The sequence below is a fragment of the Eptatretus burgeri genome, chromosome 1 (genome assembly GCF_056783735.1).
Source record: "Eptatretus burgeri isolate ZD-2024b chromosome 1, Ebu_testis_v1, whole genome shotgun sequence".
Lineage (NCBI taxonomy): Eukaryota > Metazoa > Chordata > Myxini > Myxiniformes > Myxinidae > Eptatretus > Eptatretus burgeri.
The window spans coordinates 43,005,540-43,032,063 of NC_140961.1; the positions used below are offsets into that span (position 1 = coordinate 43,005,540).

Genomic DNA, 26,524 nt, shown 5'->3' on the forward strand with positions numbered 1-26,524 from the left:
TGAGGTCCAATGGCACAAAGCTTCTGCCTGGCCTTGACCACGATACTCCACCACCTCCCTCTGTCTTCATCCAACCGTCTCCACTCTCCAACCACCACTACCTTCCTGATGTCCTGCTCTCACTGCTCTCCTTCACACATTAAGTTTTTGCTTATTAAGCTTACAACAAGTAAATGCCTTTCACAAAACTCACTCAATTCTATCACAAAAATTACAGTTCAAAAGTCACTCAGTTCGACCCTCATCGTGCTCACTGAGTCCAAAGGCACAAAGAGCACCCGCAGCATGAACGGCCAGTTTACTCCACCGCCCCATGGACCGCAGCAAGTCCACAAGCACAAAGAGCACCCACAGTACCTTTTCGATCTTAAATTACACCATTTAGAATCCTCAGATTTTTTTAAAGATCCTTTAGATACTTTCGACACTTTAGACCCCTTTACACCATTTAGACCTTTCATTAGCAATCAATGAACTTTCATTTATTTGCAACACAAAATACACCACACAAAACAAGTCCTGGTGAGGATCTGCAATGTCTGACTGCGTTTGAGGATATGCATGACTTGAACCAACCTGTTGGGCGGGCAGGATGGTCTCGGCCCTCGAGGTACACCCGCTCGCCTTTAAGCTGTCTCACCTGGGTTCAAATCCTGACCCAGCCATAAACCATCATCTCGGTTTTTTTACAGGCAGGGCAAGACATCAATGTGTGTGCTGTCCTTCGGATGGATGTTAAATTGGACGTCCTGTCTGCCAGCATTAGTTGGTAGATGTTAAAGATCACATGGTGTCCTTCCCAAAGAGTAGGCGATCGATCACCGGCACTGTGGCCAAATTACAAATTCCTGGCAAAACCTTTATCGTACGTCAGGCCGAGCCAGCTGGTTCATGAAAGATTGGGTCAAGCTTCCCCTGGCCAACCCCATAAGAACTTGGGAATTATTTTGGCCATTAAAGAAGATAGTATTATTACAATTGTCCAGACCCAGGCAAGTTTCCTGCTCGGAATCGTGACAAACCACTATTAAAGTGGTCATGCCGGTCCACCTGTTTTGTCACTCCGCAGGGTCAGGGGCCTATTTGCCATTCGACTGTACATCAGCGGAACGTCTGAACCAGTCGAGTGACGTGCTTGTACTTTCATCATATCCGACGTTATTTGTCACAATCAAACCAATATTTATATTCCGTATGCAGAATGGAAATGAATATACAAAGGCTCCACAGTTGCCACAGGGCTATACTGAGTGTAAGTACTCATGGTAAGATCCTGTATGGCCTCAAACAAAGTAATGAGGCCATTTGGCAAAAATATTGCCATGGTGCACTCTTGGGTTAATTTTTGCTTCAGCTTTGAACATCAATCTTCTTGATGGTTTACTAAAGTGTAAATAACCTGATTAAGATTGCGTGACCCAACTTGTTATATGTATAACGAGTCTGTTTCTTTGTTTGCTCTCTATATGTCTCCAAACCCTTGGGCCAACTGTCGTGAAATTTGCTGCACCACATTATTTTCACCTGTGAAAGGTCAACTTAACAATAAAAACTTTGAATGTTGAATCAAATTGATGTAAAAACGTGAACAATGGTGCTTTGGACGATCGATCATCATACGTCGGGAGCTCCCCTCTGAGGAGATTTGCAACTTTGACTGGATTGCGCCTGCAGTTCGAGGATGCTTTGTCGGGAATCGAACCGATTGCATTTGAATATTTATTTTTCCCCGTTTGCAGAATCGATATTAATATACCGTTGCGGGCTGGGGTCCGGTGGCGAGAACGACCACTAGGTGGGGGAAGTTACGTCGTCTCCCACCAGACTCCCGGAATTGTAGGCCGTCGCTCACGGATAATTCCGTGACACGGCGGGTCACTGAACCGACCGTGGACGCCAATACCTCAACGACGTAGCATAGGGTCTTCCTGCCAGGTGTAATCAGTTTACCTAATTAACCATGCAGTTTCAACTACCGGGGAACCACGCCCTCGGTACGCCTTGCCCGAACCGGATCACTCTACCAACTACGGTAGAGTACCAACTCCGGTTCGGATGCAGCCGAGCAGAACCGCCAAGGACGTACCGACTAGAATGAACAGATTATCGGGGATAAAGACCCGGCTAAACTTAGATCCGAACCATGCTGGACCAATGAAGGAAAAGACAAAAACGAACTGGGAACATTTCTACAATAATTTATTTACACTAAGCGAGGAAATTCATGTGGTACAGGAACAGGTTTATTAGGTGTGTTATGCAGGGGACAGAAGAGAGATGTAGTGCTACAATTTTACAGCAACTTACAAAAGAGGACACAGAGCAGACTTGTCGTGAGAATAATACAGGCAAGAATTACAATGATCAAATAACTGATACAGTTTTTACTTAATGGAGAGGTGCCACACACTCAGACACACACTTGGACAAAATAAACCCAGTTGAATGGCAAAGGACTTTTGCAGCCACGGAGGGAGGGAGCTGAGGTCACAGTTCTTTTTGTACCTGAATGTTCTGAGGGAAAGGATGCTCCGTGGTGCGGCACTTGACAGAGGTCGTGCAGTTCGGCCCACAACCGCACGCGTGGAGACAATGTCTGCGAAGGAGCCCGGGTGGAGAGTGTGGAGTCCAAGGTAGAACGGGACAGCAAACAGGACCCAACGAGAGACCCGGTCAAGGTCGGGTGTACGTGGACAAGCGCAACAGACGGGCCGCTGAGGCGAGTCGTGGGCAGGCCCTCCATGATCACGACCTTCCTTCTTCATCCAACAACCAAGGGACCAACTCAACTGCCGAACTCAACACTCCACCACAGAACTCCAGGACTCCAGAGAACTCAACCACTCAACTAACGACCTTCCTTCTTTCTTTCTTTACAACCAGCCAACGAACCCACTGAACTCTCTCACTCTCTCACTGAGGATGGTGTCGTAATTTATACATCAAAAAGGTCGGGGAGGGGCCTTGGCGAAGCCGATGTCATCGTCCGTCCTGATTGGACAGGGCCTTCATGGGGTCCGCCATTCATGGGCGGGGTTTCAGCCAGGCCGGGAAAGCCCGCCCACTCCACGCGTGTCTGGACCCGTCAAGAAGGAATTGGAATGTTTGGGGAAGCCGAGGAACTGGAACAGCGAACGCGAAGATTTTGCTTCGAGGAACGAGCCTCCGGAGACAGCAGATGGACAATGGTGCGCTGCGAACCGAGGGCTGCAAGCGCTATGGTACCATGGATCGTAATGGAGGGGATATAATGATTTATTAATCTAACTAAAAAAACATCGCAATGCACCCCAGTGTCTTCCCACTACAAACAAGGTAGGGATCTATCTACACATATACTTAATGGAATAACTAACTTCGGGACAACTATGTTTGTATGCATATGGTTCCTGGAACTGTAACAATACCAAGGGTTCTCATTCTACACTGAGTGTAACGTGTGTTGTCACTATCCTGTACGACCTTAAACAAGGACATAAGGAGGCCACTTGGCTCATCATTGCCATGTTGCACTCAATAGTGATTTTTTTTCTCCAGATTTTAAACAACAACCTTCTTGATGTTTTACGAAAGTCTAAGTAACCTGATCTTGGTTGGGTGGCCCTACTTGGACAAAAAATAGAAGCCCCATCAAGAACAATCGGCTGGCTTCCATAGCCACACTGACTTTTTGAATCCGAATAATAAATAAGGTACATAATGAGACTTTACAGCATTTGTAATTGTCGTTACATTGAACTCGGAAGAGCAAAATACAATTGTCGTTTTTATCATCCCGTTGTTTGAACCAAAGTGGAATCTGATCCGACTTAAAATGCTGTCGTGATATCGAGCCAGAAGGTGGTGCTGCATCTCAGGGCATGCTGCCTTTCAGAGGGAACTTGAGCCCGGCTGTCCTGTCTTTAATCTTGTATGTCCTGCAGATTTCATGCTATCTGTTATAAAACTACGTCTTTGGTCCAGTACAATTATTCTGGTGCTGTACTGAATGCCCAGTTTTGTTTAAGATAGTACTCACAATATAATGGACTGCGCGAATGTAGTATCGGCCTGATGTACCAAATAATCCTTGTCGTGTCTTTGTAAGTCCTTGGTACATAATTCTTATAACAAGGCAATCACTGCGAGGCAGATGCTTGCGTCTCGAAGGGTGCGCATATAATGAAAATGAGGTTTATGGTCTTAAGGAGTGTTGTAACAGTGTCTGTTTTAAATGTTGAAATTGAAGCAAGCAATGCAAAAGAAGTAATGATGTTTCACTTTCTGCATGCTTGGTCCTTAATTTGACATTCAAAACATAGTGTGCTTCACAAATGGGGCCTTCAATAAATGTCTGCTCAAAATCATAAACAAACTAGAACGGGCACTCAGTAGAGCGCATACCTTCGCCATTGCTACATTTCCCCCCCCCCCAGAAACCGTTGATTGTGAGGGTATTTAATCCCATACCACATCTGCCATCTCATATGTGTTATGATGGCTTAAAAACATTAAATTTCCTGCTGTTTGACACTGAATCACGTACATTGTACAATTTCTGTATGAACTCCCTGACCTTTTTGGGTGTCGGTGTCAAGTCAATCTGATGACAACTGGTCACATTATAAGAAATTATTTTCTGGCATTTTAGGGGCATTTCGCACACACGAGTTTCTGTTTTTCTAAATAAGTTATTTATTGTGAACAAACAAACATTTATTGTACAATTAAAACAGTTAATTGTTTTGTATTATTTGAGAACAACTGAGAAACTAACAATGCACGGTTCATACAAAAATTAATCCTGCAAAAGTACAATGCCCAAACTGGTAACCAAAGGGACATATTAGCCTGAAAAGGACGTATAAGAGTTCGTCTGAACTAACTACCTACATCATTTGACAAAACACGAAACATGGAAGATAAAAAGGAACATTTTTTGTTTAGTGTGCGTACGTGCCACTAAGGTATGCACATTTTGTAAGTTCAGTGACACCCCCCCCCCCCCCCCAATGCTTTAAACTCACCAATAAAGTCACTGTCAAATATTACACATCACAGGATAGGGAATTGAATTCTAAACATTTTGAATATACTTACATGCAAATTGTATAAGAATTGACCGCGTTATGATAATAAAGGTCGTTGACCCCCCCCTGACCTTTGACCCAAACCGCTAACAAAGGTAATGACGTCATTGTGTCATATCTTATATCACAAGATTGGGCATTGAATTCACAACATTTTGGCATTGGTTGTATGCAAATTGGATAAAAATCGACCGCACTATGGCAAAATGACGATTTTGACCCCTTTTCATGACCTCGACCTTGACCTTTGTACTCTTAATTTTGTAATTGGTATTAGAGTGTGGGGAACAGAACAGTCAACATTTTGGTGTTGGTTTCATGCAAATCGGATAAGAATTGATCGTGTTATGACTAAAACCGCACATTTTGCAATGTTCTGACCCCCCCGACCTTTGACTCCCAACCGCTAATAAGGGTTATTACATCATTGTGTAATGCCACATATCACAAGATGGGGGCATTGAATTCTGAACATTTTGGCATTAGTTGCATGCAAATTGGATACAAATTGTCCGCGCTATGGTAAAAAGACGATTTTGACCTTTTCATGACCTTGACCTTGACCTTTGACCCGATCGCTCCCAAAATCTAATCAAATGGTCCTCGGACAATAACCAATCATCCCACCAAATTTGCTGCGATTCAGTTCAATACTTTTGGAGTTATGCGAATAACAAACAAACACACATATTCACAAATAAATAAATAAATAAATAAATAAATAAATACACAGCGATCAAAACATAACCTTCGCAACAAAGATTGCGAAGGTAACTTGAGGGGGAGCACTCCGTGGAGTGCAAAACCTCCGCCGCCAATACTGCTGGGTCACTTAAGTGAACCTGATATCCTATTCATTGTAGGTCAAAACGGATCAGACTCTACTGAACCACGATTGAATAAACTAAACTATATTGACGCGCATGTAGAAATGCCCCAAAAAAAAAAAATCGAGAATTTTTTTGAAAAAAAAAGTTGCAAAATCTGTTTTTTTTTCCTCTAACAATTTTTTTTTGGGTTGGAAATCACCTAAAACATGTAGAAATGCAAAAAAATTAAAAAATTCAAATATTTTTCAAATATAATCGAATTTTTTTGGAAAAAAAGTTGAAAATTTTTTTTTCTCAAACAAATTCCTTTTTTTTGGTTGGAAATCACTTAAAACATGTAGAAATGCAAAAACAAAAATTCAAATATTTTTTCTAAATGGCCACCATAGCGGCCATATTGGACTTTGGACCAAGTCCAAAATCTAATGGCATGATCCTTGGACCATGCCTAATCCCCCCACCAAGTTTCGTCGAAATCCGTCGAGGAGTTTTTCCGTAATACTGTTCACAAACAAACAAACAAACAAACAAGCAGTCATAGACTGGTACTTACAAAATCGTCAACTTCACCTCTGACCTTGTCTAATAAAAGCTGTCTCTAGAGAAGGTAGTGATGCAAACCAGAAGTTTCTACGATGATTCTGTACCAAACCATCAAAAATCGTAACGTCGACCAAAGCAAAAATCTCCATTTCTCCACGCAATTATTTTATATTATTTTATCAAAGTCACAAAACCGTAATATTCGGCCATCCACCAACAATCATTACATAATCCGACGGCTTAGCGAGTCAAGCATGCGACGATAACCTTTTTTGGATAAAAAAAATGACTTTTAAACACCATCTTTATCGAAAACACCGTCAGCGCGCACACGGAAAACCATTACGTGATCAACGCCGCCTCTGCTCAAGTGCACTGCACCACGTGACGACCCGTGACGCGGTGAGTGAAATATTTTTTATACAATCTAAAATCGTCTCCAAAACATCCGATTTTTACCAGAATTTCGACAACCGAGTTTTAAGCATCCTTAGTGATCGCATAAACTGAAGACGAAATTAAAATCGAAGTTAAAACGAACTCGTAACGTCAAGCGAAGCAAAAATCTCCATTTCTCCACGCAATTATTTTATACTAGCTGAAGTACCCGGGAATACCCGGGAAATTTGCCCTATTTTGTGCCCACGAAGCGATACTCACCGTTCGCAGCCACTCTCCCAGCCCGTCAACAGGACTCCTGCACCCCTCCAAACGGGTTTCGAGCCCACATTCGCACCAACAGCAAAACGACCTCCATTTTTGTCAATTTGACTAACCCACTAACTCGCATTACTCTGACCCCGGGGTCACTTGGGTGGGAATCACTCCTCCCCCCAATCACTCATCGCACCATGCATACCACATTTGCTCCATACACACAGGCCCGCTGGCCCTCACTCACTCACATCATTTATCTTCCCTTTATCAATTGTCTCCCTAACCCCCTTTATGGCTTGCCTGGCTCTTTCATGAGCAGATCGATCAGCAGTTAGCTGTTGCCGTGCGCGTGCAGTTTGGGAATTCAAATAACAGGCGGAGAATGTGTATGTTTAAAAAGTCAACGAATACGAACATTTTGTATTTCAAAAAACCTGAGCGTTTTTAACCATGAAGCCTTTTGTTATGATTAATACGCCGGCACACTATTCGAAAAACATTTTTTTTTCTAAAGGAAATTTTATTTATTTTATTTATATATATGTATATTTTTTTTAATATATATATTTTTTCATTTTTATGGAGAGCCACTTAGCGCATCCTGGAGCTGAATGTTAGTTCTATATATGTGTAAAGTTTCATCAAGATCGGTTCACTGGTCTAGGAGCTTATTTGTCACAAAAAAGACAGACAGACAGACAGACAGACAGACAGACACGGACAGAAGGACTGCCATTTATATAGTAGATTATTTTATGAGTCACAAAACCGTAATATTCAGCCATCCACCAACAATCTTTACACAATCCGACGGCTCAGCGAGTCAGGCATGCGACGATAACCTTTATTGGGATAAAAAATGACTTTTAAACACCATCTTTATCGAAAACACCGTCAGCGCGCACACGCAAAACCATACGTGACTCAACGACGCGTCTGCTCGAGCATACTGCATCACGTGACCACCCGTGACGCGCGAGTGAAAGATTTTTTTATACAATCTTAAAACGTCTCCAAAACATCCAAATTTTACCAGAATTTCGACAACCGAGTTTTAAACGTCCTAAGCGATCGCAAAAACCGAAGACAAAATTAAAATCGAAGTTAAAACGAACTCGTAACGTCGAGCGAAGCAAAAATACTCCATTTCTCCACATGAATTTACGGAATTATGTTTGACCTCACTGTGACCTTGACCTTCGACCGATTTTGACCAAAATCTAATCGGCGCTAGCCATCACCCTCCTGAATCACGTGGTGTAATTTGACATTGGTAGCTTCTTCCGTTCTCGAGTTATCGTGCCTACAAACAAACACACAAACAAACACACAAACAGAGGACGGAAGTCATCAATCTACTTACGAAATCTAAAGATTTCGTAAGTAACAAACAAACAGACGGGTGAAAACAGTAACCTCCGTCCATCTTTGATGGCGGAGGTTAACAAAGGGCTTGCAAAGTAAACAAAGGGATCTGGAAGAAGCAGTGAGACTATCAAAGGTATGTATAAAGAAGAATTTGGGTGGAATTATTTACGAACCAGTAGCAGCTCTATCGTGAAGATAAAGATGAAGTTAGATTGTTTACTTTTCACTAACTAGAAGCGGGATGGGGGGGGGGGGATGTCATGTTTTTATACTCATTATTGCCTACTACTATTATTATTATTATTATTATTATTATTATTATTATTATTATTATTATTATTATTCTTACGAGCTCAATTGCCCGTCCATGATGGGCAGGGAAAACGCTTAAATACTGCTCTTCATAAATATTCTTTCAGCTCATTAATCATGTTCTGTGTGTGATTGTTGAATTATTGAATTCGTTTCAAATTAAATTATAATGTGCACACGTACCTTTACAATTTAATTCGAGCTTAGGCTTCCCCCAAAAAAGTCAAGCACTCATTTTAATTTGTGAAAAATGCAATCCCTATTGTTTCAGCTACATTCATACATGCATGCAGACAATACATACAACACATAGATACATACATGAATACACACAGTACATGCATACATACAGTAAATACATGCATGCAGAGATACAGTACATATGTGCATGTATACATACATACAGAACATACAAATATGCAAACATACATACATACATGCATAGATACAGGACATGTAAACAAACAATATGTACACACATGCATACATACATACATACATATACACATACATACATACAAACAATACATACAAACACTGCATACATACATGCATACAATATATACAATGCATACATGCATACATACATGCATACATACATACATACTTGCATACACACATACAATTTGTACACACATGCATGCATACAATACATACATACATGCATAGATACAGTACATACATGCATACAATACATGCATCCTGTTGTGGGCCGGGGTCCGGTGGCGAGAACGACCACGAGGTGGGGGAAGTTACGTCGTCTCCCACCAGACTCCCGGAATTGTAGGCCGTCACTCACGGATTATTCCGTGACGCGGTGGGTCGCTTAACCGACCGTGGACGCCAATACCTCCACTGCGTAGCGTAGGGTATTTTTGTCAATAATCAATTTACCTAATTAACCACGCGGTTTCAACTAGTGGGGAACCATGCCCTCATTACACCTTGCTCGAACCGGATCACTCAACCAACTACCAACTACCTTTCCGGTTCGGATGCAGTCGAACGGAACTGCCAAGAACGTACCGGCTTGAATGAACAGATTATCGGGGACAAAGACCCGGCTGAAACTCAGATCCGAGCCATGCTGGACCAATGAAGGAAAAGACAAAAACGAACTGGGAACATTTCTACGATAATTTATTTACAATCAACTTACAAAAGAAGGACACAGAGCAGACTTATCACGAGAATAAAACAGGCAAGATTTACAATGATAAAATAAAAACACGTGTGCAATTCCACTTAAAGACGGTGCCACACACTCAGACGCACACGCAGACGAAAGTAAACCCAGTAGTATGGCAAAGGACCCCCGCAGCCAGAGAGGGAGGTGAGCTGAGGTCGCAATTCTTTCGGACTAGCCGAAACCCCGTCACAGACGGATTCCGTTCATTCAACCACCTTCACCAGCTCACACACACTCGAGGGACATGGACTGGACAGGGTGTGCTTACCCCCGCCTACTCATCCCCCGCCCCTGCCCCATTCCCACCCCCGCCTTCAATTTGCTTACCCCCGCCCAAAAATTTAATTACCCCGGCCCTGCCCCTACCCCCATCTCTTCACTCCCCGCCCCCCGTCTCTTGATTCCTTGCCCCACTTGCCCCCGCCCCTGTCCACCCCTCACACTCAACCCCGCCTAATTCACTCCAGCCTCCGCCCACGCGACCGCTAGGAGGAGCACAAAATTGGTCCTTCAGTATTAATATATAGAAGATAAAATGTTTCTTGTTACATTTTTTGTGTCAAATTCACATTCTGAGGTTGTCAGCATGTGCAGAAGAGGGTTTTACATTGCAGACGCTATTTTCGAGGAGTGGAATTACACCGCTCAACTCTAATGGCCTGTCGAAGACAGATGTAATGACATCAGCGAATGACCGATGATGTCATGACGTCCTGACTCCTCTCAGTGGTGACGTCACACGTCGCCATGTAAACGAATGTAAAACGAAAAGTGTTTATTCTGCTTCAGAGTTGAAAGTTGTCAATTGCCACGATATGCGATGCACTCTTACATGTACGAAGTTTCTTTCAGTCCAGGTCACAGTACCGAGAAAAACGTGACGCGACCGCTAGGAGCACAAAATTGGTCCTTCAGGATTAATATATAGACTAGCTGAAACCCCGTCACAGACGGATTCCGTTCATTCAACCACCCTCACCAGCTCACACACACTCGAGGGACATGGACTGGACAGGGTGTGCTTGCCCCCGCCTACTCATCCCCCGCCCCTGCCCCATTCAATCTGCTTACCCCCGCCCAAAAATGTAATTACCCCAGCCCCGCCTCTTCACTCCCCACCCCCCGTCTTTTGATTCCCCGCCCCACTTGCTCCCGGGCCCCCACCCCCCTGTCCACCCCTTCACGCTCAACTCCGTCTCATTCAACCCAGCACCCGCCCCATTTACCCATGTCTCCCGCTTTCAATTTGCTTACCTCCACCCAAAATATTGCTTACCTTGCCCCCCGCCTCTTCACTCCTCGCCCCCATCTCAACGAAAAGTGTTTATTCTGCTTCAGCGTTGAAAGTTGACTATTGCCACTATGCGGGATGCACTCTTACAGGTACGAAGTTTCTTTCAGTCCAGGTCACAGTACCGAGAAAAACGTGACGCGACCGCCAGGAGGAGCACAAAATTGGTCCTTCAGTATTAATATATAGATACCTGAACGTTGGAGGGAAGGGATGCTCCATGGTGCGGCACCTGTCAATGGTCATGCGACTCGATCCACGGCCGCACGCGTAGAGACCGTGTCTGCGAAGGAGCCTGGGTCGAGTAGAGCGGAGTCCGAGGCGGGGATCAGGGCTGCAGACAGGACCCAACGAGAGACCCGGTTGGGTCGAGGTCTTCCCAGCTCTCTCGCACTCAAAACGAACGACCCCCAAAGAGTGCAACCACTCTACGACCTTCCTCCTTTCTTTCGCTACCAGCCGACGAACTGTCTCACTCCAACGCTCCTCGCTCTCAGGGTTGCTTCATAATTTATAGATCTCCCTCGGCGGGGAGCGGCTTTGGTGAAGCTGACGTCACTGTCCGCACTGATTGGACGGGGCTTCCATGGGTCCGCCCTTTCTGGTTGGGGTTTCGGCCATACCGGGAAGCCCGCCTACTCCACGCGTGTCTGGATTCGCCAAAAAGATACTGCACAAAGATTTTGCCTCGGAAGGCGAGAGGAAGGTACTGTGGTACAAAATAAAAGGGGAGAAGTGATTTATAAACCTAACTAAAAAACATCGCAACGCACCCCAGTGTCTTCCCACTCCACACAAGGTAGGGATCTATCTACACATATACTTAATGGAATAACTGACTTCGGGACAACTGTATGTTTGTATGCATACGGTTCCTAGAACTGTAACAATTCATACAGAACATACATACATTCATAGATACAGTACATACATACAGTCCACACATACATACATACATACATACAGTTCATACATGCACACAGTACATACATATACACATGCCATAGCTCCATTTCAGTGTGATTATTGCCCCGTGCACGTGAAGTTAAGAGCGGGGTGAAGCAATTGGTTCGTGTTCGTCTGCCCATTTATCTGTGTATGATTGTCAGTTTATGGTCGAGGAACAACATATTTGAATTGAATGTTATATACGAGAGTTAAAAATAACTTTTCTTGAATGATTCTTCATCACAGAGAGTTGTTGCCAAAAACGATATACTATATAGCATGATATTTCAAAACGTTATTGACAGATTATGACAAAACTTGATGGATGTGATGGGTGTGTGATGAAAAACAAGGCGATTAGGTTTTGGTTAAGGTTTGAATGCAGATCCGGCCTATCTTGTATGATACAAAATGTAAACTGTTCGGCCTGGTCGAGGTATGCACTGTTCGAGTTACTTTTGTTATTAGAAGCAGCCTTGGAAAAACTTCACCATCAGGTGTAACGACACTCAAGCTACTATGTATACATCTGAACATGGCGTTTTTCCAAGGCAGAAAATCGTTATAAATATTGGAATTCCTTCGGATTCTTTGCAGTCGAGTCGAAAGCAACGTGGACTAAGAGAGCATGGAAATATGGCAAAGGCTTCTTACTCAAGATACAATTAAGGGCTCTGCAGCATCACTCATAATACCCTCTCCTACCATCACCGGGAACGGGGTCCACAAGGTACACATTTACATAGAATTTATGTCCGCCCCACAATGGGAACCTCCGGAGAGAGGGGGAGGGGATCAAGATAGCTACAACCTTTCTCTTTTGACTTTAGTCCCCCGGCAGGTTTGTTTGAGTTGGACAAGTAACAACCGAATGCATCAGCCACAGACATGCAGACAGACAAACAGAAAGACACCAACTTGCATATTTTTGAATGATGAAATTGCACTCTCTATATGTGATTTGTGTGGGACGGATTGAACAGCTATTTTAACTCCGTGTTCAAAAATCTTGATCCCTTGGGGGATCAGAGTGGACTTTGACTACTTTGAAGTTGAAGGAGAGATTGAGCATCTTGTACTACAAATGCTGCCCTTGTGAATCCATTCCTCATTCTTAAAACTTCGGTCAGTTACTTGTGAGTGGATCCACATACTCCACGAGCGGCCCCAACCATTCGTCTTTTCTCGTGGGGTCGGCTGGGGAAACTTTTTGGCCCAAATATGTCACAAACTGGCTTGCCAGGCCTGACCTGACGTTCGACTGAAGACGGCAGAAATTTGTAATTTGTTCAGGGTGCCAGTGATAACCCCACCTACTCTTCTCGAAAGATACCATGGGATGAATGACGCAACCAACTGATGCAAAGTGCGAAGCACCAATCCTTCAGTTTGTAGTCGGGTCAGGAATTTAACCCAAACTCGACAGCTCAAAAGTAAGTGCATTACCTCTGCACCATCCTGTCACACTCGACACTAGCCACCATTATTATTATTATACCTAACTTGCAGGAGCCAATTTAGACCTTTTTGGCCTGTACTGGGGAAGCTGATGAGCGTGGATAATTTTGCCTCATTATGATTCTCCCGCTACGAACCAACGACAGCAGATCCGTGTTGCTCGACTTCTGAGCCTTCAATTGAAATTTCAAAGGATCAGATGAACAAGAGATGCAGTGCCATAAGTCCATGTTAACTGAAATCCAAAGCTGAAGTCACATTTCTTTACTCGTTAAAAGATTTTTGGTTTGCAATCTGTCCCAAACTGAGTACCGTGTATACTGAGTACCGCTACGTATCCAATTCTGGAGGCCTTTGACCTCCACTGCTGAGAAAATGTGTGTGTGTGTGTTCGTAATCTTCGTTGAGGAAATCTCGAGAAACGATCCTTGGTCAACTTTGCTGACAACTTAGAACAAACTCAAAAATTCCTTTAAATTTATATTTTGTTAGAGCATGGTTCATGATCTGATCAGAGCTGATGGGAGACTGGTGATAGACCGACACTTCAACAGGGGAGCATATGGCAACTGGTAAACAAGGAGGGGGGAATTGGACAAGGCACCAACAAACAGGCAACATAAGAAGTAGAGACGTATGGACTGCATGACGAGTGAAAATAGGGGATACAGGAATACCTGACAAGTGAAAAAGCGAAGGTTGACGAGAAAGAATGATCCGTAAGTTTTGGTGTTCTCTTGCCGCGCCACATTTTCCATGGTACCTTACCAATTATACAATTTTTGCTCACCGCCCTTTTTGGTGTTTTTGCACATTTCAAATGGACATCTCTACGGTACTTTGCAGTAATATGATCAGGGTAACTACAAGGGAGTTGACTTTTTTTTTCTTCCGCTCGAGGAAAAAAAATAAACAACATGGTTGCATCAACTTCTCCGATACCCTTGTTATATTTGGAAGCACAGCTCTTATAATGTTATTTCCAGTTATCTCGGTGCTTCTGCTCCTGAAGGCATCTTCTAACATGACCTTTCGAGGCTTTTTAAGGCTGCTGTGCATTGCCTAATTTGGAGAGATAAGATAAAGATACATTGGGAGTCTGGGACATGACATCAGCTCAAGTAGTGCATGATGTCTTACAAGGAGGTCGGGCTTGATTTGGAAAGACGTGGAAAGATTTGCAATAAAATCGGGAAAGACAGACGTCGTTCGATTCCTTCAACCAGCCACGATATACTGGAGCTGTTTGAGTCAAAAATTCTCTGAGAGACTCCGCAGCCAATCTGTCCACAGCCAGAGGGGATTTTTGGGTTGTGTTTCATGTTTTGGCTCCAGGCGAGGGTTAATCGAGAATATAAACCACATTTTAAAACTAAACACTGTCAAGAATTCTCCTTCAAGGCTCATACCTATTGCCACCTCATGGTGACTCTCATATACTTATATACATTCGCTGACTACTTCGCCACCCCAATCCCTCCTGCTTTTCCTGCCCACCAGCCCACTGAACATTCTGTCGTGCAACTGTGACTGTTTTTTCTGTCTATTTGTTCCCATCCAAGCATTTGCCTGCCTGGTGTTGGCTTACTGGTTAGGGTGGCTGGCTTAGGATCCTCGGGTCATGAGTTTGAGCCCTGTTGGCCACTGAATTGACACCAGGTGGGGTTGATTCAGCCTGCCATCCCTTTGAAGTCAGCAAAATGAGTACCAGTGTACCGGTAGAGGGGCGCAGCATCAGTGGCGTAGTTGCACCGCAAAAAAATGATTGCTCCCTGGCAGCCAAACTGTCACGTGCAAGAAGAAGATCCAAGCATTTGTCAATCTGTTGACCTGCCACCCTCTCTTGTTATTTGTCTCTTTTGAGAGGCTCAACTTTTCTAGGGATGAAAACGAAACAAAAAGCTTTCTGTGCCCTTTAAAAAAGAGAAAAAATCAATGCAACATCATGTGACTTGCCATGTTGTCTTGGCAAGGTGTCGGCTGTCATGACATTTTGGATCATCTTAATAATAATACGGTTGTTAGGGTGTCCGTCCGTCTGTCCGCAAGATTTCATTCCAGCCATTGGTTGGACAGTTCGCCTAACTTCACCCACAATGGGGAAAAAAAATTAATTCGGTCACTGTTGATGTTTCCTGTTATGCGAAGTCAAAAACATCTTCGGAGCTTTCATATTCAGGATCACGATGACCTCCTTATAAGTTTTCCCTTCATTGTAAAACGAGCAAAGTGAGAGTTAAAAGGATTTTGAGCCGATAGGCACCACGGGCCTTGTGAAAATCGGCCTCAGCAAAAGAGGCAGCAGTGTGTTAACTTATACACCACCTAAATAACTCTGTGACATTCTCTCAAGCAGAGCTTAAACCCATGTCATGACATACTCTTAATGATGCGTAGATATGCATCAGGAATAAGATAATTGGTTTTGGGTTGTTTATTGTCACATATCTTTTCCGCATATCTCACAAGATTGTAAGTCAGACAGGTGACAATGACGGGCCGTCACCTGCTCATGGTCAAATACCTTTCCCGCATATCTCACAAGATTGTAAGTCAGACAGGTGACAATGACGGGCCGTCACCTGCTCATGGTCAAATACCTTTCCCGCATATCTCACAAGATTGTAAGTCAGACAGGTGACAATGATGGGCCGTCACCTGCTCATGGTCAAATACCTTTCCCACATATCTCGTGTGTTTGTGAATTAGACAGGTAACCATGACAGGTGGTAATGGGGTTTGGAGGCTTGAAACGGTGATGCAGTTGATGTCTTAGGGTTGGGAGGGGGAGGGAGAGGACTTCGGGTTGGGGGTGGGGGTGGGAGAGCAACGATGGGACAGAGTTGGTAGGGGAGGTTCAGACTTTGGGAGTTGGAGGTGTTGAGTTGTGGAGGGGGGTGGGGTGGTTGAAGGCTTGGAGTGGCGAAGAGATTGACACCTTAGGGTTGGAAGGGGAAGGGTAAGTATTTGGGGTTGGGAGGCATGAATCCCTGCTGGTAATATTAATAACTAGAAGGGTACTCGGTAGAGTGCATACCTCCACCACGTAATGCCTGATCCACAAGAACATATCGGGCCCAATACATTTTTGAAATATCATGCCATACAGTACTATGTCGTTTTTGGCCCTATCTCTTTTTTTTTTTTTTTGGCCCTATTAACTTTGTTACGAACAAGGTGACGGAGGTGTCAACATGCTTACTCCCCCGTCTGCTTAATTTAGTGTAACAGTTTTATTCTCATTTTCAAGAGGTTGAAGAAAGAGTAGAGAACAACGGGGTTAAACCACGTTCCGCTCTCCAGCATTTCCGAGTGTCGCATCAGCATGTAAGGAACAAGCTTGGTGGATTAATTCTGTCTGCATCGGATGTTCACGTAGAAAATGATGCAGGTAAAAATATAGTCACCACTACAAGTCCCTCGTCTATCCACCCCTTCCACTGCGCACGAACAATGGCACCAGCTGGAAACTTGTCTTGAGGCAGTGTCTTCCTCTTGAACACCACGTACGAGGTAAGCTTACCACGCAGGCTTATTTGAGGTGGGCGCTCCGTTATTAGACTCTAGCTATTGTGAATACTTCTTCTTTTGATGTGAGACCAGGTGTTCTTCTTCTTATGTGTTAAATGGTGTTTTCAGAGCTGTGAGGCTCTATAGTCTATATATACCACGCATCGAAACTCCGGGTGTCTCCGGGTGCGCTGACCTAATAAAACCGTTCGATGTCCTCAGGTCCGTCTGTTTGTCTGTCTGTCTGTCCGTCCGTCCGTCCGTCAACAATTTTTATTTTTCTATCTCCTCTGAGACGTCTCGTCTGATTGAGTTCTAACTTGACACGATGATAATACTAGTTGCTCTCTATAGATCGTCTGAGCCCTTTTTCACATTTTCGCCTCGGGGTCAAGGTTACAGGGTCATCAAGTGCAAAATGACCGATTGGTCGAATGGCCTATAAGGAAGCATCGGACGGTGATAATGCATAATGAGCTTCATCGGGATTATTAAGAAGATTTAATTTGACCAACTAGTTTCTCGTTACCTGTGTCGTCTGGTCCTGTTTATTTGGCAACACAAGGTCCGCCGCCTTCAACACGGCTTCGCACGGTTATTTTAAGTTCAATTTAAATTCTGTTTTCACTTTTCATAGTCACTAAGGTTGATTAACACTCGGTTGCATCAAGCTTTGTATCCGAGCTGACCGTCAAACCCGCTCAGGTGTATTATTTTATTTATTTATTTAATTCCCACACACGGTTAATATAATGTTGTACAAACTGTTAACCTGAACCAATTTTCAAAATTTAAATGGCAGAATTGAGCTTAACAGCAGTTCTGACTGCTTACAAAAGTGTTAATTTGGAATATTATTGAAATTCAGAATTGATCGTCTTTAAGGCCGATTTTATTTTTCTTTCTACGCCCGTGTATTAACCGCACCCCCAACTTTTACCTTTTTTGCCAATAAAAAAGTGCGGTTTATACACCGGAAAATACGATACATATACACATCATTAAAAGTAAATAATGTTGTGGTGGCATGGGTTTAAGCCCTGCTTTGAGAGAATGTCACATACAGTAGTTGTTTTGGCAGTGTATACATTAACAGACCACTGCCTCGATCACTGAGGCTGCTTTTTCAAAAGTGCCGTGAAGCCTATCAGCTCAAAATCCTTTTCAATGGTCATCTTACAATGAAGGGAAAACTTATAGGGAGGGCATGGCAATCATGAACATGAATGCTTCAAAAATGTCTTTGACTTTTCAGATCAGCAAGCACCAACATGGTGACAGAATGATATTTTTCAAAAGGTAAATTTTTGGTAAAGTCTGGTGAACTGTCCAACCAATGGGTGGACCGGAATGGTACAGACAGGCAGATGGACAGATACATGAACAAGTGTATCATAATAATAATAATAGTAACAATAATAATAATGAAGCTGATTATCCCTGAAACAGCCCTTTTGGCCCAATTACTATTAGCCTTATTATTCTTGCATCCATTCTTCTTCACATGGGATTGGGTGGTGTTCACCATCTTTAGTTACTACTAGACAACCTGTGAACCCATTGGGTTCCCGCTGTGAAAGCGGTTGATGAAGAAAGCGGTTTATGGATCGTCAGATCAAAACTTGACTGAATTGGGAATTCATTTGTTAAATAATTTTTTTCGTTGCCCGATTTGAATGAAACTTGATACTGCACACCGCAGGTGAATGGTGAGTAAAGTGGCTCTAAAATTTTTGCGCTATCGTGCACCGTTTTGGCTGTATTTCGGGAACATACATATATATATATATATATATATATATATATATATATATATATATATATATATATATATATATATACACAACATGAGAGTTTTAGTAATGTATAGATAGATAGATGTGATCACTTACAAGGAATTTTAATGCAGGTGGAGGCCATTAGGCCCATGAATTCCTCTACAATGGTTGCTCTATCCTCTTTAAATGCTCGGAAGCAGCATGTACCAATTTTAAAGTCTTTGTTGTGACTCGGCTAGGGTTCGAACCACTGACCTCCCAGACTCAGAGTGCACACTCTCACCATTATGCCTCCTAGTCTGGTAATACATTTAAACTGGAAATACACCAAGATACACAAAGATATTTAAATTAGAAACAAAAATAATTCACAGAACGGAAAGATAGTTCAGCTGTGACACACTCATCTCAAACGTGTCGAGGTTTTAAACTAGATCTGACCAAAAAGCCTGTTTGTTGTGGCGTTAGCATAGGGCATTGCACGCCATCCTTTGGACAGGGTATTAAGCTGGCTGTCCCTTCTGCAAAAGCATCGGTCAAATATCCCACTATTTTGCCAAGTTTTCTTTTTTAAATGCCTAACATTGACTTGTATTACTGATGTAGTTTATCCCTTGCCCACTTGCCTTGTTTAATGATAATATTACCAGCAATTTGGGTTGTGAGATTGTCATTCAACCATCACATGTTTGAGATGTGCTGGGCGTGCATGGTATATCACTGTCCTGCAGTAAATGGAGATTTGAGTGATTCAACACCATCCTCACTGTTGTGCACCCATCGGACAGACGGATGCAGCTCTCATGTATGATGCGGTCCACGTGGTGTCTGTGGCATCACAGAAGTCAACACAGATGACTGTCAGTTCCCTGCAGTGCCATCGTCACAAACCTTGGCGCTTTGGTGAACGCTACATGGAACTAATTAAGGAGGTACGTCCAGTTAATTAGCAACTACATCTTGCACACGACTGCTTTAAGGAGGTATGTAGTTTATCAGATGTTGATGGGGGACGTGTAATTATTTTGTATGCTGAAGTATTTTTGAGCCTCCATACCCACCATTGTGCCTTTCTTTTCCATCCCCTGATCCCTATATCTCCTTACAACTTTGTAAAAGTATACCGATGAGTGTTAACGTCAGTTTTAGACACTGCAGAAAATATTTCCCTCTCCCCTGCTCTCCACACTCCCCTACTCCCCCCCCCTCCCATCCTCCCTTCTCTTCATTTTCTCAATTTTTATTTCCTCAGTTTATCCTTTGCCCACCCATCAATTGGGATGCATCTGTTGCACACTGAGGCAATTAGTTAGATGTAGGATAGGATTATGGTTAAGGGAATCCAGGGGGTCCATAATGTCCTTGTGCAGCTTTGAACTTTTGTAACTTTTGATGTCCACATGATAGAAACACATTATAAATGGAGCATGAAAGAAGAATTAAATTATGTTTTTACTCCATACAGTTAAATTTTTAAGGCTTCATCATAACCGCCTTCTTTCGTGATACGAGCATATCGTTCAATCTGATTTTCCAACTTGTTGAAAACATTCTCCAGTTTCTGCTGCTGAGTAATTTCATGACTTGCATCCGTGATTACAGCCCCAAGTTCATCCAAAGAATGTGGTTTTCATGAGTAAACAGTTTTGACATAGCACCATAAAATAGAGTCTAATGGGGACAGGTCAGGTGAACGAGGTAGCCAAGCAATTGGTCCATGACTTCCGATCCACTTGTCTGGGAAGACATTCAAGAAGGGTCGCACATTCGAAGCGTAGTGGCAGGGAGCCTCATCTTGCTGATACGTGGTGATATATGTGAAAGATTACATCATCGTAGTTTGGGAAGCAAATGCGTTAATTGGAATGGTTGACTTCACCATTGATGTCGAGGTTTCCTCATCAGAAAATGTCAGCTCATCAAGAAACAAAGGGGAATTGTGGATTTAATAACAGAAATAACAACAATATTAATAACTAGAGTTCAAAGAACACGTTACCCTGCACGGCGTTCAATTATATACTTCAATTTAAATAAAAATAATGATTTAAAAGTTAACTTTAAAAAAATTTCCAGAAATTTTGCACTGTTGAAGCGGTCTCATACACCACCGTATTTAACATGTCCAAGTGCTGCTAAACTGGAGGTTCTTGGGAGTGACAAGAAGAGGATTTGTGTTCTACAGTGTTTCAGTATATAATTCAATTAAAATAGAATAAAGATTGGAAAGGGCGAATAAATAAAATTAATTCTGGGACTTACCGCCGTTGTAACGCCGTTGATGTTGTAGGGCAGTGCCTGTTACGTCACCCTATCTAACAGGTTACATTCGTTATTCATGCCTGTTGTTCATGTCCTTTATAACATCCTTAAAAACAGTAAGTTTCATGTTTGGAATTATTTTCAATTTTGTTTCAGTGCCAGGCAAGGCAGGCAAACTAAAAATATCACTTACTCCTCTCTGTGCATGTGTGACCGGGATGAATTCAGAGACAAAGTGCGGTAAAATGGCAGGTTTGGTTTCCGATTCCTGTTCTGATTCATGCTCAAAATATAACATTTTCTTTAAATTCAGCTGGTCCTCGATCAAAAACTGACGGTTGTGGACGGAGAGACGGACAGACATGAACCAATTGCTTTTCCCCGCTTTTCGCTTCGCGTGCACGGGGTAAAAAACATTAGCATTAACAAAATTTGATGAACTAGAATGATTCTCGGTAGAGCGCAGTGGTCTGCAGGCAGTAACTGACCGCCAGACTGAACAGTTTACGTTTTGTATCTCACTGATAGGACAGTTCTGCATCCGGACCTGAACCAAAATGTAATCGTCTTGTTCTTGTCACCTACCCAACTCATCCATCAAGTTTTTTTTTTTTTCATAATCCGTCCAAAACTTTTTGGGATGTCGTGCTATGTATTGATTATGGCCCTATCTTCCAATGGTGAATAATCACTTTGAAAATGCTGACATTCAGATCCAAATCTTCACCTAAACCTAATGATAACGTCCTTGTCACACACCCAACCTGTCCACCAAGTTTCATCCGAATCCATCCGTAACTTTTTTGAGATATCCTGCTCTTAGACAAACAGACAAAAAAACAGGGGGGAGAATACATTACCTTTTGTGGTCGAAGTAATTATGCTTTCATGCACCATTTACAGTTTGTTTCTATCATGTGTGCAACAAAAGTTATAAAAGTTCAAAGTTACATGATATGAGGACACTCCGTACATATTGAGTTAAGCTAGTTAAGGAGATAGAGGCTGTTGGTTTTCTTTGTGCCTCAAAAATGGAGCACACCATGAGATGGATACAAATTGTTCCCTCTTGTCAGGAGTTATGGCCTGCTGGTAAATTATCCATGGTTACAATACCATGTACCAGCTGTGTAATGGGACCCGTCAAGCTAATCCAAGATGTACTCAAAACCACAAAACTTTGAAAAGGACGGGAGGGGGTACAGGTGGCTCGTCAGTATTTGCCAAAGCAGTCCCGGCCACAGACATCATTATCCGGTGCAAGAAAATCCGCAGCATTTTGGGGACCCTTCGATGCATCAAATTTATATGCTCGTGGACTTTGGCTTGAGAAGGTATCCGGGTCGAGGGGCTGAGGGGGAGGGGGAGGACCAAAATGGCCCTTCTTATAATTGTCATTCAGCTGGATAAGTCATGTATCTTATGACCATCAGGGAATGCACTGCAATGATTGTGAAAGCACGTTCACTTTCTAGCCACACGACATGCAGGTGGACAGGGACTCGGTGTGAACTCGTCCGCCTCGATCGAGTGAAGACAGATCAAGGAGGAACCAAACTTTAACTCGCAGAGTGGCTTACAGTTAGCAAACTCGCTGGAGGTGCAGGCAATATGTTTGAGCCATATTGTGGGAGAGTGAAGAAACGTGTTATGTGCCACCACGGGCACCGTAAATTGATGGGGAAAAAAATCCCGTTAAAATGGCATTGACACCGAGAGAGCATCTGCTTTGCTTTTGGGATCGTGCACGTGAAGCGATTTGTCAATTTGGCCATCGTCACAAACTATACACGTGAGAGGTCTGCAATGGTACCCAGCCTTTGATGATCGTATCAGTTTCTCTTATTAACTTGGCGCCTGACTGTGAGAAATATGGTCTATTAGGAAGGCGTCGAGCCATAATAATTGCAAACAAACACTTGATAGGATGCAGGGCTTCAATCTGCAGGTGGGAGCCTGCAGGAGATAGGTAGTGGGGCACATGGGTTGGAATAAAGGGAACGGGTACTGAGCCCCGTCGCAGCTTTTCATAAATCCAGGGCACATTGACAAACGGAGATCAATGGACGTAATGTCGTTTCACTGTATTTTCATGTTTATACAGTTGGCGGCGTGTACTACAAATGGTGAGGCCGTACGACCTTTAGAATTCATTTTCCCAAAGTTGATTTATTCAAGGGGATACATTGATTGCTGTTTGTCAGTGTCATTAAAATTAAATGTCACGTTCAGAAGAAACCTGTCGGGTCCGCATTTGTACTTGGTAGTGTGTTGTTGGTTGTTATCTCCGTATGCAGGCTTCAGAAGGTCGAACGGAGGCCTCTCCCAGGTATCAAAGTTTCCACCTCCGTTTGAGTGTGTGTGTGTGTGTGTGTGTGTGTGTGTGTGTGTGTGTGTGTGTGTGTGTGTGTGTGTGTGTGTGTGTGTACACATGTATGTGCTATCCTTCAATCAATAAAATCTGACATTGACCGAAGGATAGTAGGAGCATCAAGAGCCTTTAGAACACTCCGTAAACTGGTGTTTAGCAACATTGGTCGTCGGCTTGGTGCACTTTGCCCTTGGTCTCTTCTCTGCGTCCTCTCTGTCCTATTCTAAGGGTCCAAGTGTTGAACACCTCTTCGGAAAGATTTGAAGGGACTTGACTTATTCCATCGCAGATACCTTCGCGCCATTCTAGCAGGAATGGCAGGATGGCTGAGAGGTACACACATTTGCCTAGAAGCCGTCTAGCCTGGGTTTGAATCCTGACCCAGATATAAACTGTCATCCCGGTGTTTCACAGGCAGGGTGATTCATCAGTGTGTGTGTGTGTGTGTGTGTGTGTGTGTGTGTGTGTGTGTGTGTGTGTGTGTGTGTGTGTGTGTGTGTGTGTGTGTGTGTGTGTGTGTGTGTGTGTGTGTGTGTGTGTGTGTGTGTGTGTGTGTGTGTGTGTGTGTGTGTGTGTGTGTGTGCCATCCCTCATATGGATGTTAAATCGGTGTCATGTTTGCCAGCATTAGTTCGTGGATGTTAAAGATCCCACATTATCCTTTCTGAAGAGTAAGCAAGTTATCCCCAGAACCCTGAACAAATTCCAAATTCCTGCCCTCATCTACAGGGTCGCTACATTTTCTTGTCACCCTTTGTAAAAATTGTGACATTGCCTTTTTGTGTCCCAGTGTTAATTCATTTGTGTTTTCCCCTTTTTCTCAGATTAAGTGAAGATACAGTACCACTGATGACCTCAAACAAGCAGTGAGACTTCCTTTTAATCGTATCACCCCACAAATGCTCCGGAAAATGTCCCACAGAACATGGCGCAAAATTTTCTGTAATGACAATGATGCAGCACAAACGGATCCACTGGACACTTAATGCTTGTGTGATATGCTGTAAAATGCGTAACAAGGTAAAAGAGTACTGCAAATGTACGTGGTTCAACTTGTGGAACCCTTCAGTGTTGGCAGCTAACATTTGTCAATTTGGCCATTGTTGGCTAATAATAATAATAAAGGGCAATGTCACAATTTTTTACAAGGGTGACAGGACATTGTGGCCACCCTGTGCAGGGGGAATTGTATCAGTGGCACAGTTTCACTCACAGACAATTAACCTACTAACAGCCAGTTGCTGCATACACAAGAGGAAGAAGAAGAAGAGAGATCTTAAATTAACACCAGTGGGCCAAGCACACAGCATTTCAGAGTGACACTATGAAACAGTGACAGAGAAAGTCTTTAAATGTCGACTCGAGTGACTTGGTCATCTGGCCTAAATGTCCGATGAGAAAACACCCAGGATCAGCCTGCTTAGCCGCCTACACGAACCCCATCCAAAGAGAGGTCCACGCAAACGATTGAAGGATGTGATCCACACGGACGTAAAGGAAATGGAGATCCCTGAAGATGCGTGGTGTGAAGAGGCAACAGCATCAATACAAGGGCAGCGTGGAAGTTACTTCCAGACATGCTCTTATAGATATCAGCAATAGAGAGCAACACTGAGAGCAAACAGCACATCAAATGCACTGTCCAGAAGGCCAGCGTAACTTTCACAGAGAAAGTGACATGAAGAGACAGATGTTTGGCGGAAAGGCAGGAACCCAGTTTCAGAGCAGCGAGGAGCTTCACAGTACCCAACCTACAAGAGGTAGTGTTGTAGTTATAGATGTTTCATGGTCCACACATGTAGACCAGAAGAGCCCTATAAGATCACCCATGGAACTCTGTCTTTGCTCCCCAGTTGGAGATTGCGTGACCGAATCCAGTAGCTTGACAGGTGCACTCAGCCTTGGGCAACGGTGAACCTGTTTCATTTTGCTCTGCTTCGGTCGAAGTTCAAGGTCACAGCTGAAGATGACAATTCTATGCAATGTAATTTCAATGAAGGATGAGTTTAGTACTACAAATCGGTGGGCTATTTGTAATGAACCTCCAAACAGTTGTTGGGAGTTTACCAGGAAAGAAATATACATATATATATATATATATATATATATATATATATATATATATATATATATATATATATATATATATATATATATATTGTTGCGAATTCGCGCCCGCGGCGTGCGAGCGGCCACGTAACTCGAATCGCGGCACGTCGCCCACCGGACGGACAATTCTGTCGTGACCCTCTCGGACTAACGCCGGGAGCTAGTCACGGGTGGGCCTTTCGGCCTCACCACGATCGTGCCAATCGGCCCCCCGCGTGGGATAGGGTTGTTCGCCAAATTCGACCTACCTAAGTACCCACGCGGAGGGTAGACCGGGCGATCGCACCTCGCCGCAGGTCGACTCTGGACACGGGCCACTTAAGCGACCCGTTCCGTACTAGCGGGATAACCGAGCGGTGTTATCGTCGGCCTCGACGGTTCCGATTAATTATCGGGTGTATTAAGCCCACTACCAACCCTTTACGTGAAGCAAGATGGAGATTCAATTAAAGAAAAGACGAAGCGAAACGGGAAAACAGTTCAACATAATGCACATTTATTCCGCGGCACACGGAGAGCACACATATACAATTACAACAATTATGCAGCAAAAGCAGATGTAACAAAAGAAACACAGCAATGCAGATCTACAACCGACTACGCGTGCACACGGCAACACTTACACAGTTTTACTTTACAGACGGTGCCGACAACACATTAACTCAAGAGCAAAAGAAGAGGGCCACCCTCAAAGACAAGGGGGCAGACGGGGCCTGTGGGCCGCGAGACCGGGTGAATCCTACCCGTGTCTTTGTGATGAGCTGCAAATGTGTCGGCGTGCCGGTGCCCTGACTCCGCGCTCCTTCGCGGGTTTCGTTGGCACTGCTTG

At 43.5% G+C, this 26,524-nt stretch overlaps 1 protein-coding gene across 1 annotated transcript in view; it reads left to right on the forward strand.

Annotated features, from left to right (window-relative positions):
• The window catches only part of LOC147034347 (glutamate receptor ionotropic, kainate 2-like), a 423,936-nt gene that overhangs the window by 259,310 nt on the left and 138,102 nt on the right, over positions 1-26,524 (forward strand). Inside the window, exon 8 of the mRNA XM_085881293.1 lies at positions 19,742-19,885. Within this exon, the coding sequence (XP_085737419.1) occupies positions 19,742-19,885 (144 nt within the window). The remainder of the gene's footprint in view (positions 1-19,741; positions 19,886-26,524) is intronic.